Below are 14,386 nucleotides of genomic sequence, written 5' to 3'. Positions count from 1 at the left end.
CTCCTTTCAAGCTGGAGGGGAACCCCAACAAACATTTCGACATTAAGCGCACGCTAATGTGAATCAACGCGGTTTTTCGCATCTGACGTCATGCCGCACGTGCGGGCTCAGAATCAGGTACCGGGGTCCAAGACGAAACCCCAGTCAGGTCTAAATACGAGTTCATAGCTCATTAAGACCGTTGGCGAGTTGCAGACCTCAAATTGTTGGATTTTTGGAAAGCTTTTTATGATAGTTCCCAAATGTGGTGGAAGACCAGAAACAATGTTTTGTTTTCAGTTCGCCATGCTATGTTTTGTTAGAATGGACTGTATAATGTGTCAAGAAAGTTTGAAACCGTGGAAGTGGCTGTGGCGGCCAGTAATAAAACTGTTAAACGCCAAAATTGGATTACGGCCATTGAGATTGCTTTAATGAGGTGAAAAGCAAACTGTTGAAAAATGTAAACATTTTCAAGCTAGCTAGGTACTTATTTTTATCTTCTTCAAAAGTGCTTGTGTAAAAGAGTGTGTGAGAATGGCTGCTACTAAACTAAATACTGTCTTAAAGTAATCAATTACAGGTACTTTATTATTGGGAATTGAGTCTTAAGGTCATTAAATATTTGAAGGATGCTTAAAGTGTTTGTTTACTACAATAATCAATTACTTGAGTACTTCATTGATTATTTAAATGAATGATTACTTCGGTACATGAATGCTTAAAGTATTTGATTACTTCAGTACATGTAACCAACATTTTGAGGTTTCAAGCCCACAGTACCGCAAACTACACAAGCTGCGTGTTTTACTATCAACTAATTACTGCGATTAATCAATTTCCTCCTCGGGAATTAGCGTTGTGTTCCCTTCAGGTTTGCCACCCCCCCCACTAGTCTGCCGTGTACGGTTCAAAGGAGGGAGCACGCCAGGCTTGCCGAGGCCTATCCATTACGCCGCCGCGCTCCAAATGGGAAGTCGTAGAAGGGGGAAGTTTGGAAACGAGGGCCCCCTTATCTTGATTTAGGTTAAAAGACGCCTCAGGGGAGGAAGGGAAGCGAACCGGATTGTAGTTTATCTGTGGGACCCGCATAGAAACCAGAACACGGATCAGCCTTATAAACTACATCTAACAAAGACAAATAATTCTTCAAAGTTTGAAGTCCGTTGACAAGCGGGGTCTGGAGAGAGCAAAAACTTAGTATTAGGGCTGCAACTACAGGTTATTTTGATAATTGATGAACTCATTCAATCCCAAAGACATATTTTTACGTTCTTTTTTTTTTTAATTTAAAGTCCATCCTTGTATATTTTTTAAATGTTTGGCTGCTACTAAATGAATGAAATACTACAGTAAACTATTACTTTTATTTTGGGTCATATTATTTCCTTACTTTAGGGCAATGCTTTTGTAGAGCCCACTCTTTGCGCCGACTAATAAGGTAATTATCAATTTGAAAAAATTGTACAAGGATTCTGAGGACTTTATCTTTTTTCACATTAACAGAAAAAAAATAAGCAATATGAATCAATTTCCAACACCTGTTAACTTCTTTTTTTACAGATTTTCTACAGATTAAATGTTAAAAAAATAATTGAACAACTGAGGAAAATGACTTTTGCATTCTGGGAGTCCATGCTAAGCCAATCATCAAAGTCATTGAAAGTCTTGTAAACGTCATAAGTTGGCCGCTAGCACCACCCAGTGGTTTTGGGGCATAAACACAAAAGTTTCTATTGGGGCCCCATTTGCGAGCTGCAACATTGGGTTTTCAATATGTCCAAAATCGACAATATTTCCAATTTTGAATGGCAGTAAATGAGCCTGACATGGGCTAAATTTCACACCTATAGGGTGTACCTCTCCACCTCCTGTTTGCTAGCATTTAGGAGGGACGGCAATGGCGTATTGAAAGTCGTCAAGTTTTGACAATTCATGCAATATTGTGTTTTTTTTTTTGCATGTTTTTCCTTTGAAATTACATAACAAAAACATCAAAAAGCCCAAGTTGGGACAGAGATTCCCACAGGGGTTATTCTGATATTCGATTTGCTTTCGATTCATCTTTGCACCGCTAAAACGGTTACCAGTTAGTCTTGACCTTTACTCATCGCCGTCAATGCTCCATTTTTCGACAGCTAGGCCAGTAGAAAATGGATTTTTGACGTCTATAGCCGTCAATGGCAATGAATGAGTTATCTGTACCGGTAGAAGGAGGTGAAATTTAAAGAAACAATCTTTGAAGAAGTTATTGACGGAATAAAGAAGGGGGGGGGGGGGGGGGGGGGGCAAACGGGGTATACTTAGAGTTGAGTCAATCCATTAGAAAAAAAGGAAACTCAAAAGGTTCCCCCAATGGAATCCTTCTTATTTAGGAAAGTGCCCCAAGCACTGCCATCCATCATTCTCTCAGTCACAGAAATGGAGAATGTTTCAAGTTGGAATGATGATCATTTAAGAACCTACAATCAAAAGCAAGAGATGATGATCTGCTTTGCCATGGTAATTTCTTGAGGTTTTTTTTTTTTTTTTAAGCAAACCTTAGGGATAATTGAAATGATGCATGTCGATGGCGGCCATGACGATGAGAGAGCACGTGCGTATATTATGTTTTCTTCTGCCTGAGGGCTAATGCATGTTTCCCGTTCATTTGTTGCTGACCACCGAAGAAATTTTGCCCATGAGAGCTAAAATGTTGAACAAGTTGAACCATATAAGGGATGTTAGACTTTAAACGTTCATTCATTTGATAGCTGAAGCTGACGTTAAACTCGCCGCTCAACTGCAGTTCAAACAATCATAAACCAAAGTTTCCTCAGCTAATTCATTTTGGCATGTTACGAAACACTGTGAAATAGCACTTAGGTAATAAAAGGACTGTTAAATTTTTAATTGGGTTGACGCCTCCAAGACAGAAAATAGACGCTGGAATAAACAAACCATTTTCAAGTGTCCGTTTTTCCTGTGCCTAATGGCAAGCAATGGGGAGGGATTTGACTCAAAATAAATAAAAAAAAAATACAGATAAACAAATTTGGGCCATCTTTTGTTTACTGACAAAATCGAAGGCTCGTTTGACGTTTTTCAACTTCTGATTTTGAACAACAAATGGGATAAGCTTTGATTTTCCGTTCATTGAAGATAGCAACACTGCCACCCCGTGGAAGAAGGAGGAACAGGGATTTTGACAAGAATATCGGGGGACCTGTTTTTTTGTGACATTTGCATCAGCGTGACGTTTGTCTCAAAATTAAACGCACATTCGACAACTCACAAGCAGAACAGAATTTACAAATGGTAAGTCGAGATGAATGCAATCACAAGATTAACGACCAAGCGAAAATAGCATATATATTTTCGAGAATGTAGGAAAATACGTAAAAATCACATATACATATATTTGTGGATCTGCGATATGTAAACATATGCAAATGTTTATGTCAATGATTACAAAATGCCATCTTTGTGGATCTGAAAAAGGCAAAATCTAATATGTGAATCTGAAAAACAGGGAAAAAAATCACAAATAACAGAAAAAAAATCTCAAATATGTTTGTGAATCTGAAAAAATGAAAATCAAGGGTATACTTGTGAAAAGCACAAATAAGTGAATCTGAAAAAAAATTGTGAAAACCGCAAATCTGTGAAAATCCTGAAAGTTTATGGATCGAAAATCGTGAATAAACTCGGTAACCCGAAAAAAAGAGAATCGTAAATATGATTGTGGATCTGAAAACACATGCAAATCAGGTATATGTTTGTGTGTCTTAATATAATGAAAACCACAAATTTGCTTGCGAACCTGAAAAACGCATGAAAGTCTCAAATGCATTTGTGAGACAATCTCTCCCCAAAAGTGACTTGATGTAATGACGTCATCAAGTTGACACTTCCCAATCCCCTTCCTGGTGAACATTTACCATCCCACTTCCTTCCCTTCTCCCTGGCAAACACCCGCTGACTTATGGAGCTGTTTGGCGACTTTGGGATGGGTTATCAGAGTTAGATAAGAAAGGTCAGACCCAGACTGAAGACAAAAGCACCCCATAAACACATGTGAACAGCCGTCCCGTCCTTGTCTGCATCTACCGCTTGTTACACAGATAAAAAATGGACACCGAGTGGATTTGAGAGGCTCCAGGTCACTAAACTGATTGATCAGCCCCGGATGTTGAGGAATCTGGATAATGTGCGACAGAGAGGACGGTTGAAGAATTACAGCCTTGACCCGTCAGGATGAGTCCGAGGGTGTGTTACTGATAAAACAAAACAATCGGGCCATCATTCACACTCGTTTGCACGGAATATCAACAAAAGTCTTAAGTTATTACAGTTTGATTGTTGGGAGGCTTACAGCAGGTTTGCGTGTGGAATTTCTACCAGAGGTCAACCAAAATAAGCGAAAATATCTTTTAAAAGCCTCAACAAGGAACGTTTCAGGCGTACGGCTTTTCCTAAAGCAGTGAACTTTATCATTGGGTAAACGGCGACCTCTAGTGGCAAAAATGGAACGCTCATGACTTACCACAAGTGTAGATGACGCTGAGGTACTTCCTTGTGCCAGAGTAGCAAGGATCCCCGAATTCCCTGGATGAGGCTCGAACCACGCAGCTCTTTTTGCCCTGACAGCGAGAGGTCACGACCTCTAGGGCAATGGACGACTGGCAATCTGGTAGAAGACAAATATATTTTATTATGGACTGTACTGGTGGGTATGACGTTTGAAAATATCTCTAAAAAAATAGCATCAATGCAAGAGTCATTGAAAAAGATTGACGATTACAAATATTACTACAACTGCAAGAATATTTAAATCCAAATGTATTTTTAATTAATAAAATAAAAATTACTATACAAAAAGTTTAACAGACAATGTCAGCACGGCAAACTTTTTATGATTTTCCTTCCCCACAATCCAAAATAGTTTGCAGTACCTTGGCTGAAAAAAATAATACGGAAAAAACAAGATTATACAAACAGACCTATCAGCACTGCACCAGCATGTCACCTAAAGCTCTCTCTCTCACACACACACACACACACACACACACACACACACACACACACACACACTGGACGAAAAAATATTAAAGAGGTCACCATCTTTTCATACGCACTCTTTTGCTTTCTCAGAGTCACGACAAAACCTAATTTGGGCCTCTGCCTTTGTTTAAAGGATACCCGATCCATGTTTGTGTACGGATTGTCGACATTGATGAATGTGCTTGTCATTCGTCACCCCGAAGCTTCCTTTGCTCTCCATCTCTGCTTCCTCTACTGCTACGGAGGTGTGTGTGCGTGTATATATATATATATATATATATATATTATATATATATATATATTTTTTTTTTTTTGTCGACAAGCCACAATGGATGGTGGCATAAGTTAGAGGGTAAATGTTCAGGTCAGGAAGTGAAAGTAGGCAATCTATTGGTCATGCCCAATGTCAACATTAGACCTTAAAAAATGACGGAAAAAAGTGTCCTAATCTAACGTGAATGAAGCAGACTTTGAACCCGAATAATGGTCTACAAAAACGGACATTCCCCAGCAGGAAGTAACAATCGGGAATTCCTGACCAGGACACAGCGAGGTCAAAGCCTGCTGGAAAGCAGCATGGAACTGGGAAACTGTCGGGACATTTCAGAGACGCCGCAATTGACACAGGTGTGCATTCGCTGATAATGAATGACCACATCCATTTTGAACATCAGTTCCCTCAACTTTATAGGCTTTGACAATTTAGCTCTATATTTTGCTGTATTTTTAGTTTAAGGTCTTGGAACTGTCCAAAATAAAACCCTTTTACCTATAAATCATAATTAATAGACAGATAATCAACATCAATTGATGATCAAAGTTTGTGGTAAATAATTGACCTGTGGGCGGAACCGTTGTTATGAGTAGTCGTTTCCAGAGGGGACCGATTTACATCGGACGAACGGGTGTTACTGGGCTCTCTTGGCACGACTTTTGCTTTGTTGGCAACTCCAGTTCATTTCACTGTCAGTAAAACGCATTTGTGATTGCTCAATGTTAGTTTTTGTTGTTATTTTGTTGTGGCGGTTGGCTTTAGAATGGAGGGGGTGCAGTGGCCATGCGGTGAGAGGTGGGGTTTCAGTGAAGACGTTTCACTTTTTGGTTAGAAATTAGAAAAAAAAAAAAAAAAGCACTGGTGATGGCACCGGTGTAAGGGTGTGTTCAGATAACTTTGTTTAGGTCGTTTTATTTGTAGGTTTTTATTTTACATTTCAAGTGGGCATCATTTGCAAGTCCAAAGTAGCAATAATATTTATTTTTGGATCATTTTGAGCATGTAAGTATTTCCTGTGTGTTATGTTTTTCAGCCTTCTTTCTAACGTGTTACGACGCTAACGTCAAGACGCGACAGCACTCCAGGTAACTAGCGAACAAGAGGCGTTTGTAAGTAGAGGTACCACTTGTACCATGATATGGATCCTTCAAAATTAATCAACCAAATAATTGGTAATTAGTAGTTTTTTTCCTCATTTTTTCAGCCTAAAAAAAATTCCGTCTTGAGCGGGCCCTACTCATGTCTTTTTAAAGACGTCTAATGGCTGAATCGTTGACCCGGCGACCTTCTGGTCTGCCCTGTTGCTGAAAACTGTCCCTTCTGATGTTTTGCGTCCATTGACAGACATGCAGCAATTACCTGGAACTCCGATTGCACGGCCATGAAAATTGCAATTAGAAGCAGAACAAGGGTCTCACAGAAAACAGATGGGTTTGGGTGGGGATCCAGAGTCCAATCAAAACACACAGGGAGAACTCACACACACATTAGTTTACGCATTGTGTGTTTGAACAAACTATATTTTGTCTGGAGTTGAAGTGAGAATTCCCTCGGGCGCAACTTTCTCTGGCTCTCGTTACAGCTTCGCCACAGACAGAGCAGCATAGAAGGGCTTTATTGGACATGAATAACCCCTGTTAACTCTGACCTTTACCCTCAGCCACCTCGGTTGCTATCGAATATGGACCGCACACTGCCAACAAGGACGGGCCTGTGGCTCACAAGTCAAGCTTCATAACCAAGAAAAAACAGCAAAAAATGAGTCATTCCTTTTTTTTTTGTCACTTGTGTGAGGCACAAATTTCCCAGTCGCAGCCCCCCCCCCCCCCCCCCCCACACACACACACACAAAACGTCTAGAAATGTACAAAAGGGGGATCTACAGTACTGTATTTTATCTCCTCCTCCGCTCATATGACTCACATGTGAAGCGTATCATTTGATACATAATCCACTTGTGATACTTCAAGTCTTTGTATGGCCAACATCTGACATGCAATGGTGTGTAAGGTGATATTGGAATATTTTGAGGGCAAAAACTAATCACATGAGTAACAGATTACTTCATATTGGAACGCCATGTGTGCTTTGCAGTCGGTGGGAACCAAAGTAGACTGTATGCTCTCGCTGTGTTTCTGAAAAGGGGGCACGTGAAGCCACTTCAGATTGGAAAGAAGGAGAGACCAGCAATGAAGGAAGAGGAGGAAGAGGGAAGAAAGAGTGCGGGAGGAGAGAAGGAAAAAAGTAAAAGGAAGCAGCGAACGAAGGATGGAACAAAAGAAATACAATATTATCTTAAGATGGAACCCACAGGAAGCAAATATAATAAAGCAGGGGCCCCAAAATTGAACCCTGTGGAACACCATGCAACAGGGTTAGGTTTAGCTCGCAAAAAAAGTTGCAAAAAGTTATATGGCTGCCCTAGCTGTTATTTACAGTCCTGACAGTGAGGAATAAGGATCCATCAGTTTGAGATGTTTGTGCAAGGAATGATACACCCAGCAATTAATTTTGAGTCAAGGCCACTATTTGCAGCAATATGAAACTAATTTTCCACTGTGGTTTGAATGAAAATGAACAAAACAAGTCATCCAAGAAATTATCCGTGCCTAACTCCGTTATAGTGACATAAAATGGCACTGTAATCATTTTGGAGGTCCATCAATAGATGCCCACGATCTGTGAAGGCTTAACTTGAATCTCATGAAAGCATGGCGGCTCTGACAAAGAAAAAGTCATATCAGACATGGCAAAACGGCAGTAATTTAGATGTCAAGAGTTTTGTGTGATGATAATGAGTCAGATGAGAGAGGGGGGCTTCGGCTTTGAGGCTTCCATCTCAGTTAAGACCTGTCCGACTCCGCCACTCCCCCCAAAAACAAGGGGGAAACTACTTCAAAGAAGTCTGACAAATGGGCCAAAGTCTTTTGTGAACTTTCCAGAAGTATTTCTGGCCGTGTGGGTTTATCATCAACATAATGCTTTTTTTTCCCCCACATTTGAACGCATATCAGCACAGTCATTATTACTTGAAGATGATGACTATTGAATACATCTTTTTTTCTGGAAATGGTTTGTCTTCCAGTTACGCACGGGATTTTTGTGCCAAAATGAATGAGTGCAAGGCCACTAAATATTGCCTCTACTTGGTATAACACTTTGACAGATTTATTTTAAAGACAAATATAAATGAATGAAAATTAAGATACATTTTCTCTCTCTCTCTCTACATAGATATAGATTAGGAAAATTACATTAACAATGAAATGGACTTTTATTATAATTATGGTAACTGTCATGTTATGGTAGGCCAGCGGGACCACCACACTAATATATATATATATATATATATATATATATATATATATATATATATATATATATATATATATATATATATATATATCACTTGCTTCAGTCAAAATTGAATCTTCCCTTTACTTCCGCTTCCAAAAATAGATCTCAAAGTGCCTTAAAACAAGCCAAAATACAACACGGCGTTGAAGGAAAACTAAAACCACCAACTTTTTTTTAATGAACGCAGTGCCCGCTTCATGCATCTCAAGGAAAAGCGCTTGCCTTTCGGAGACATAATTAGCATTGTCACTGGCGGCTAGCTCACTTCCCGCTCGGCGTGACACGGGAGCCACATGAAAGACCCGGGGAATCCCACTCGACAGTCTGGAACAGCCCCAACCTGCGCGTGAGCCACATAGACAAGCGTTGCGCGTACACACAATGCTAACGCCGTTTGACAGCTAACAATGCTTCCCCCTGCCTCTAATCTGCCCTTTGTGCCACTGTAACAGTAGAGTTCATCTGCCAACGCGACTGCCACAGCTACGCTACTGTATTTAATGGCTAGCTTGAAACCAGATACTACACACACCCCCCAAACCACCTGCTGCTGTATTGGGCGCTCCGTAGGCACAGTATGCGCTTTATAATTGTCTCACTGCTAGCGTTAGCCTTTTGAACCCGGTGTCGCGGAAAGGCCACACACACACACACACACACACACACACACACACACACACACACAAACGCATCCACGGGGCATGTCCACATTGTATTGTGGAGTTCCAATTGTGTACCGAGCCGTTGAAAGCCACATTAGCATGAGAGACGACAATAAAAAGCGTTAAATCATGAGCGTAGTTGTCATGCGTCCAAACATTCTTGGGAGCAACTCAATCCTTGTCTCGCTTTCTGCGGCACATCTCAGAGCATTGGATGACATCCGATCTACATTCCAACCTAGTTCCGCCCCGACAATGCGCACGTCTGTGCGCTTGGGGGTTTTATATATCTCGGGATGCCTTTAAACGGCGAGGAAATGAAATGAGCATAAATCTAAAATGGGTGCAGGAAGCTGCAAAAAGGGGAACATTTGAGCCAAATTTGAATGTATTCCATTTCCATTACATCTTGCACCCCCCCCCCCCCCCTCCACCCCCAAACATACACACATACACAAAAGCAAAACTTAAAACTGAATTAAAGGCTGGCAGCCTTTGTGAAGGTCTTTGTGCTCCAGATGAGCCCAGACATGTACAAGTCATCAATAAAAACAGCCAGACGCATAGCGACGCTTGGTATGTTTTGCTTCCTTAAAAAAAAAAAAAAAAACACAGTTCTTTCCTCAATGCGCAATTATGATGCGGAAGACCATCAGCAGGGAAAGGAAATTCATTCAAATAGCATGCAAAAATCTGATTTGCATAAAACACCTTTGGCCGTTAATGGAATAAAAACAAAAACAAAACACAAGTGCTTCATGAAGCTTAACGAAGCTTCATGTAGCACTTGTGGTATTTTTGATGGCCTTCATTTAAAGATGTAGTGGATTTTTTTTTTGCATTTCCATGCTAGTAGTATACAGCGTCTAGTATATAGAGTCTAGTAAAGATTTTATCCTTAATCTGAGAGTAAAAAATATATATTTCCACTGGAGTCATTTTTATTATTAAACCAAAAAAACAACAAGGGTGTCATGAAGCATTTGTGGATTATTTTGACTCCCCGAGATGGCATCCTTCATTTAGAGATACAGTGGATATTGAATACATTCACACTAGACTAGACCTTATCATTAAACCAAAAGTATCACCTAGAGGATTTTATGAAGCTTCATGAAGCACTTGTGCAATTTTTTTTACTCCAATAAATGACTTTCTTGATTTAAGGATGCAATAGAAATTTAATATATTTCCACTGCAGTAAACCATTAGCACCACCTAGAGTAAGTAAAAATATACAACAAGTGCTTCATGAAGCATTTGTGTTATTTTTTGACTCTCCCCGATGGCATTTTTGATTTAAAGATGCAGGCGAACTTGAATATTTATCCAATGCACATTTTTCATGGCTACTCACCCACTGATGGCGCTCTTCTGTGGTGCAGAGGACACTCGAGGGTGCCCTGTTGGGTGCGCCCAAACATGGCGGAGTAGACGGCGATTTGCATGCCGCGTTTGCAGCTGAGCCTCATCCGGTCCTCCTCACATACCACTTTGCTCTTATATTCGTCTGGGTCAAAAAAGAAAAAAGTAGAATGGAGTTGAATACATCTCCCCCTAATTTTGTGTTTTTCATTGATTAACATGATCTTAAAATGTTGAACAATACTTGAATCATCAACATGATACAGTTAAATCTAACTTAATTTTTAAAGCAATTAATCGACACAAGTGCTGCACACAAATAAAATAAACAAAACTACAAGAGATAAAATGCCAGTCAAAAGTTTACAAAAGCAAGGAAATAGATAGACCCCCCCCCCCCCCCTCCAAAAAAAAAAACAAACCCACACAAACAGACATTAACAGAACACTGGTCTATTTATTCGTTTTTTTAAATGATACTTCCTGTAGACTACATCTACAGTATTTTTTTTTCATACTGCATGTTAGAACATTTGTGGTATGAAAATCGGGTATAAAATGTCAAATGTTCCGCTCCGGGTAAGCTAGCCCCGAGGCGTCGCCGAGCGTCAACACGGCGAGGTTAGAGTTGTCGGGTGGACAAGTAGAGCCACGCAGCGGCATTCCTCACACACATCCAGTCAAGGTGACCTGTGACCACCGGAGCAGCTCCGCTGGCCGGCCAATCAAAACAGCCCACATTCTGCTGGGGAGTGGAAAAAGCTTGAGTGGCTTGTTGTGTCTTTTGCTGATGGATCGAATCTTTCTCCTTGACTTCCTTTTCCTATCCTCCGTTGGCCTCTTCTTTCAGGGGCGTAAACACTTTTTTGCCGTTGCCCCGGTTGCTTAAAGCGGCAGGGAACAAAGAGCTGCTGATTGGAGGAAGGAAAAGACGGGAGAGCAGAGGGATCAATGGATTAGGTCCACCGCTTCTGCTCAGTCCACTGCGGAGCCTCCATTGAAGACCGGGGTCTAGTCCGGATTACGCCGCTGCTGTGGTGTCGACTTCCCGGCTCATGGGGGGTCAAGAGCAAAAAAAAAAAAAAAAAAAAAAAAAATCCGGCCATTTTCAATTGTGATTTGCAGGCGCTTGACTCAATTCCAGGTGACCGAGAACCAAACGCAGACTTGAACCAGGATCGGTTGCAAGTTAGGTGATTCTTCTATGCTAGAGGTTCTCAAATAGGCGTACAAGTAAACCTGAGGAGATTTTACCAGGGCTTCTGCAGCTACCAGCAATTCTAATTTAATCCTGTGACAGGAACAGGATGCTTATGTTTTCAAATTAAGAGCAGGTTAATTGGAACATAAGGCAAATGATTGCTAGATTTAATGACTACACTGAATCCTTTATAAAACTTTGTATGTCTTGCATATGCCATCAATGACACACTTTTCTAGTTAAAATCCCCTCCAAATATTCCCTTTTCCAGCGCTTCTCAAATAGGAGTACATAAGATTTACATAAGACATAAGTACACAAGACAGGAACAGTACACTTGTCTTTTCAAAATAAAATATAAATTGAAACACTTATTGATAATTAAAATACTGAATCCTTTGAAAAATGCTGCATTATTATGTAAAGGTGTACATGTATACATAGTCATTAGTGACACCATTTCCAATAGAAGAGCCAGAAATTAAAATTCCCCACAAAAAAGTATTCCCTAGTCCAGTGAATCAAATCAAAGGGGGTGCATATGAGATCATAACAAGGTTTCTGCAGGTACCTGCAAAGCTAATTTAATGCTTTTTACTGCCGACACAGTACATTTGTCTTTTCAAAATAAGAGTAAATCAATTGAAACATGAAGCAACTTATTGGTCAGTACAATAGTGACTCGATAGCAAAATGTTGTACGCCATTTTTTTCTAACATTTTATGCACAGTCATTAATAACACAATTTCCAGGAGAAGGGCCAGAAATTAAATTTCCCCACCAAAAAACACTTTTTAATGCTTGGATAGGAACAGCAAAGTTATCTTTTCGAACTAAGAGAAAATCAACTGTTAATTCTTCGCACCTGAAAATGCCTACAATTTTGCTATCCCTTGAAGAAACGTTTTGAGAAAATGCATACCTCAAAGTACGAGCCACAGGTATGTTGTTTGCGAAGGACTTACTGGGTCTGCACTTGTACCACACGGTGAGGTATTTGCTGCTGCCGGGACACTGCTCCATCCCAAACACGCGGCTGTTGACAAGAACTTGACAGCTCCTTCTGTCTTGGCACTCGTCCAGCATTTTCTAAACAGGGGCGGAACCAAAAACACCTTTTTGTCCTTTAACAATGGAGGAGGGAAGGTAAACCCAAAACCACTTCAAATAAGATTCTGAAAACCATCAGAACATGCTATGTGTGTCCAGGGGGAGGGGGGTTAAAGAATCCGGAAGGGTCCACTTCATTTCTCCCTTTCCGTCTCAGTTTTCAACCTTTTTTGGTCCAACATGTCCAGCAATGCATTTGAAGACAGCATTCCGTGTCGCCAAACATTCAAAAGTTTGAATTACGCACTAAAATGCACAATAAATACGATGTTGTAAGCTCTCAAACGAGATCAAGTCTTTAGAATACTGGCATCTTATTGACGCAGTGACGCCGACCAATGGTAGACCAGCATCTTAGTGATGCCCTGACTCTGACCAATAACAGATGACCCCAGGAAAAGGCTTTGTTTTTGCCATGTGAAATATGTAATTGAAATAAAACATGAGTTGGAATCTTTTTTCCTTCTTTTTTTTTATTTTAGGCACTTTGATGCAATTGTTTTTTTTTTCAGTTTTAGACTAAGCTGTAAATTGTATAAATGCTGTAAAAACGTAGTTAACAGTTGTTGAAAATTGATATTGCTTTTTTTGTCAATTTTAAAAAAGGATACTGTTTTAGCTATGCTTGTACAAATTTTATGGATGATAATTGAGGAATTTTCAAGATTTTTGGGTTGCCGGTGGCACTATGTACGACAAGACCAGTAATTCTCAAATAGTGGGTGGGCGGCGTGAGGCGATGTCGGGGGCGTGTCCATGACCCCAGGGAAAATGCTTTGTTTTTGCAATATAGTGTAATTGCAAAATAAGATTTTCCATCATTTTTTTCAAGTTTCTGGCACTTTGATGCACTTGGTTATTTTTTTCCGTTTTAGACTTAGCTGTAACTCTGATAAACGCTGTAAAAAATAACCTTTTTTGAAAGTTTATTGAAACGTCCTTTTCCGCGTCTAATTAGGAAGATTTTTGATGGAACTACCTGTAGTGCAGTGGACACCGAGCAGTCCTCATCCCTCCGAGCGTCATAATAACCAAGCAAGGCCTGGTAGCTCTGAGGGCACCGATGGAGGTCAGAGGGTCCTTTCCTTCCGTAAAAAGCTGATTGGACGGTGATAGTGGTGCGTGGCGGGCAACGGACAGACAAGAGTTCTCCGTCGCAGGCCTGCTCGGTGTAGTTCTTCAACACTTTGGACAAGTAACCTGCCAAAACATGTTTCATATGTGTTAAAATTTGGAATAAACATAACATCGGCAAGATGTTAACCAGTCTATTTTAGACCTTCCTCAAGCCTAACAAAAGATACAAAAATAAAAAGCAGATACCTGGTATTGAATGTCTGGAATCCTAAAGAAAGAAATACGTGAAAATACGTCTTTGGGAAGGAAAGGGTTCA

General features: G+C 40.3%; 1 protein-coding gene across 1 annotated transcript in view; it reads right to left on the bottom strand.

Annotated features, from left to right (window-relative positions):
• The window catches only part of eva1aa (eva-1 homolog A, regulator of programmed cell death a), a 60,027-nt gene that overhangs the window by 28,500 nt on the left and 17,141 nt on the right, over positions 1-14,386 (bottom strand). The window contains exons 2-5 of the mRNA XM_088402675.1: positions 13,972-14,192; positions 12,848-12,971; positions 10,673-10,825; positions 4,505-4,648 (exon numbers count right to left, since the gene is read on the bottom strand). Of these exons, the coding sequence (XP_088258801.1) occupies positions 4,505-4,648; positions 10,673-10,825; positions 12,848-12,971; positions 13,972-14,192 (642 nt within the window). The remainder of the gene's footprint in view (positions 1-4,504; positions 4,649-10,672; positions 10,826-12,847; positions 12,972-13,971; positions 14,193-14,386) is intronic.

This window comes from Hippichthys cyanospilos, chromosome 20, assembly GCF_059441005.1.
Source record: "Hippichthys cyanospilos isolate Australia breed blue-spotted pipefish chromosome 20, RoL_Hcya_1.0, whole genome shotgun sequence".
Classification (NCBI taxonomy): domain Eukaryota; kingdom Metazoa; phylum Chordata; class Actinopteri; order Syngnathiformes; family Syngnathidae; genus Hippichthys; species Hippichthys cyanospilos.
This window is presented reverse-complemented; position numbering and strand designations above follow the sequence as displayed.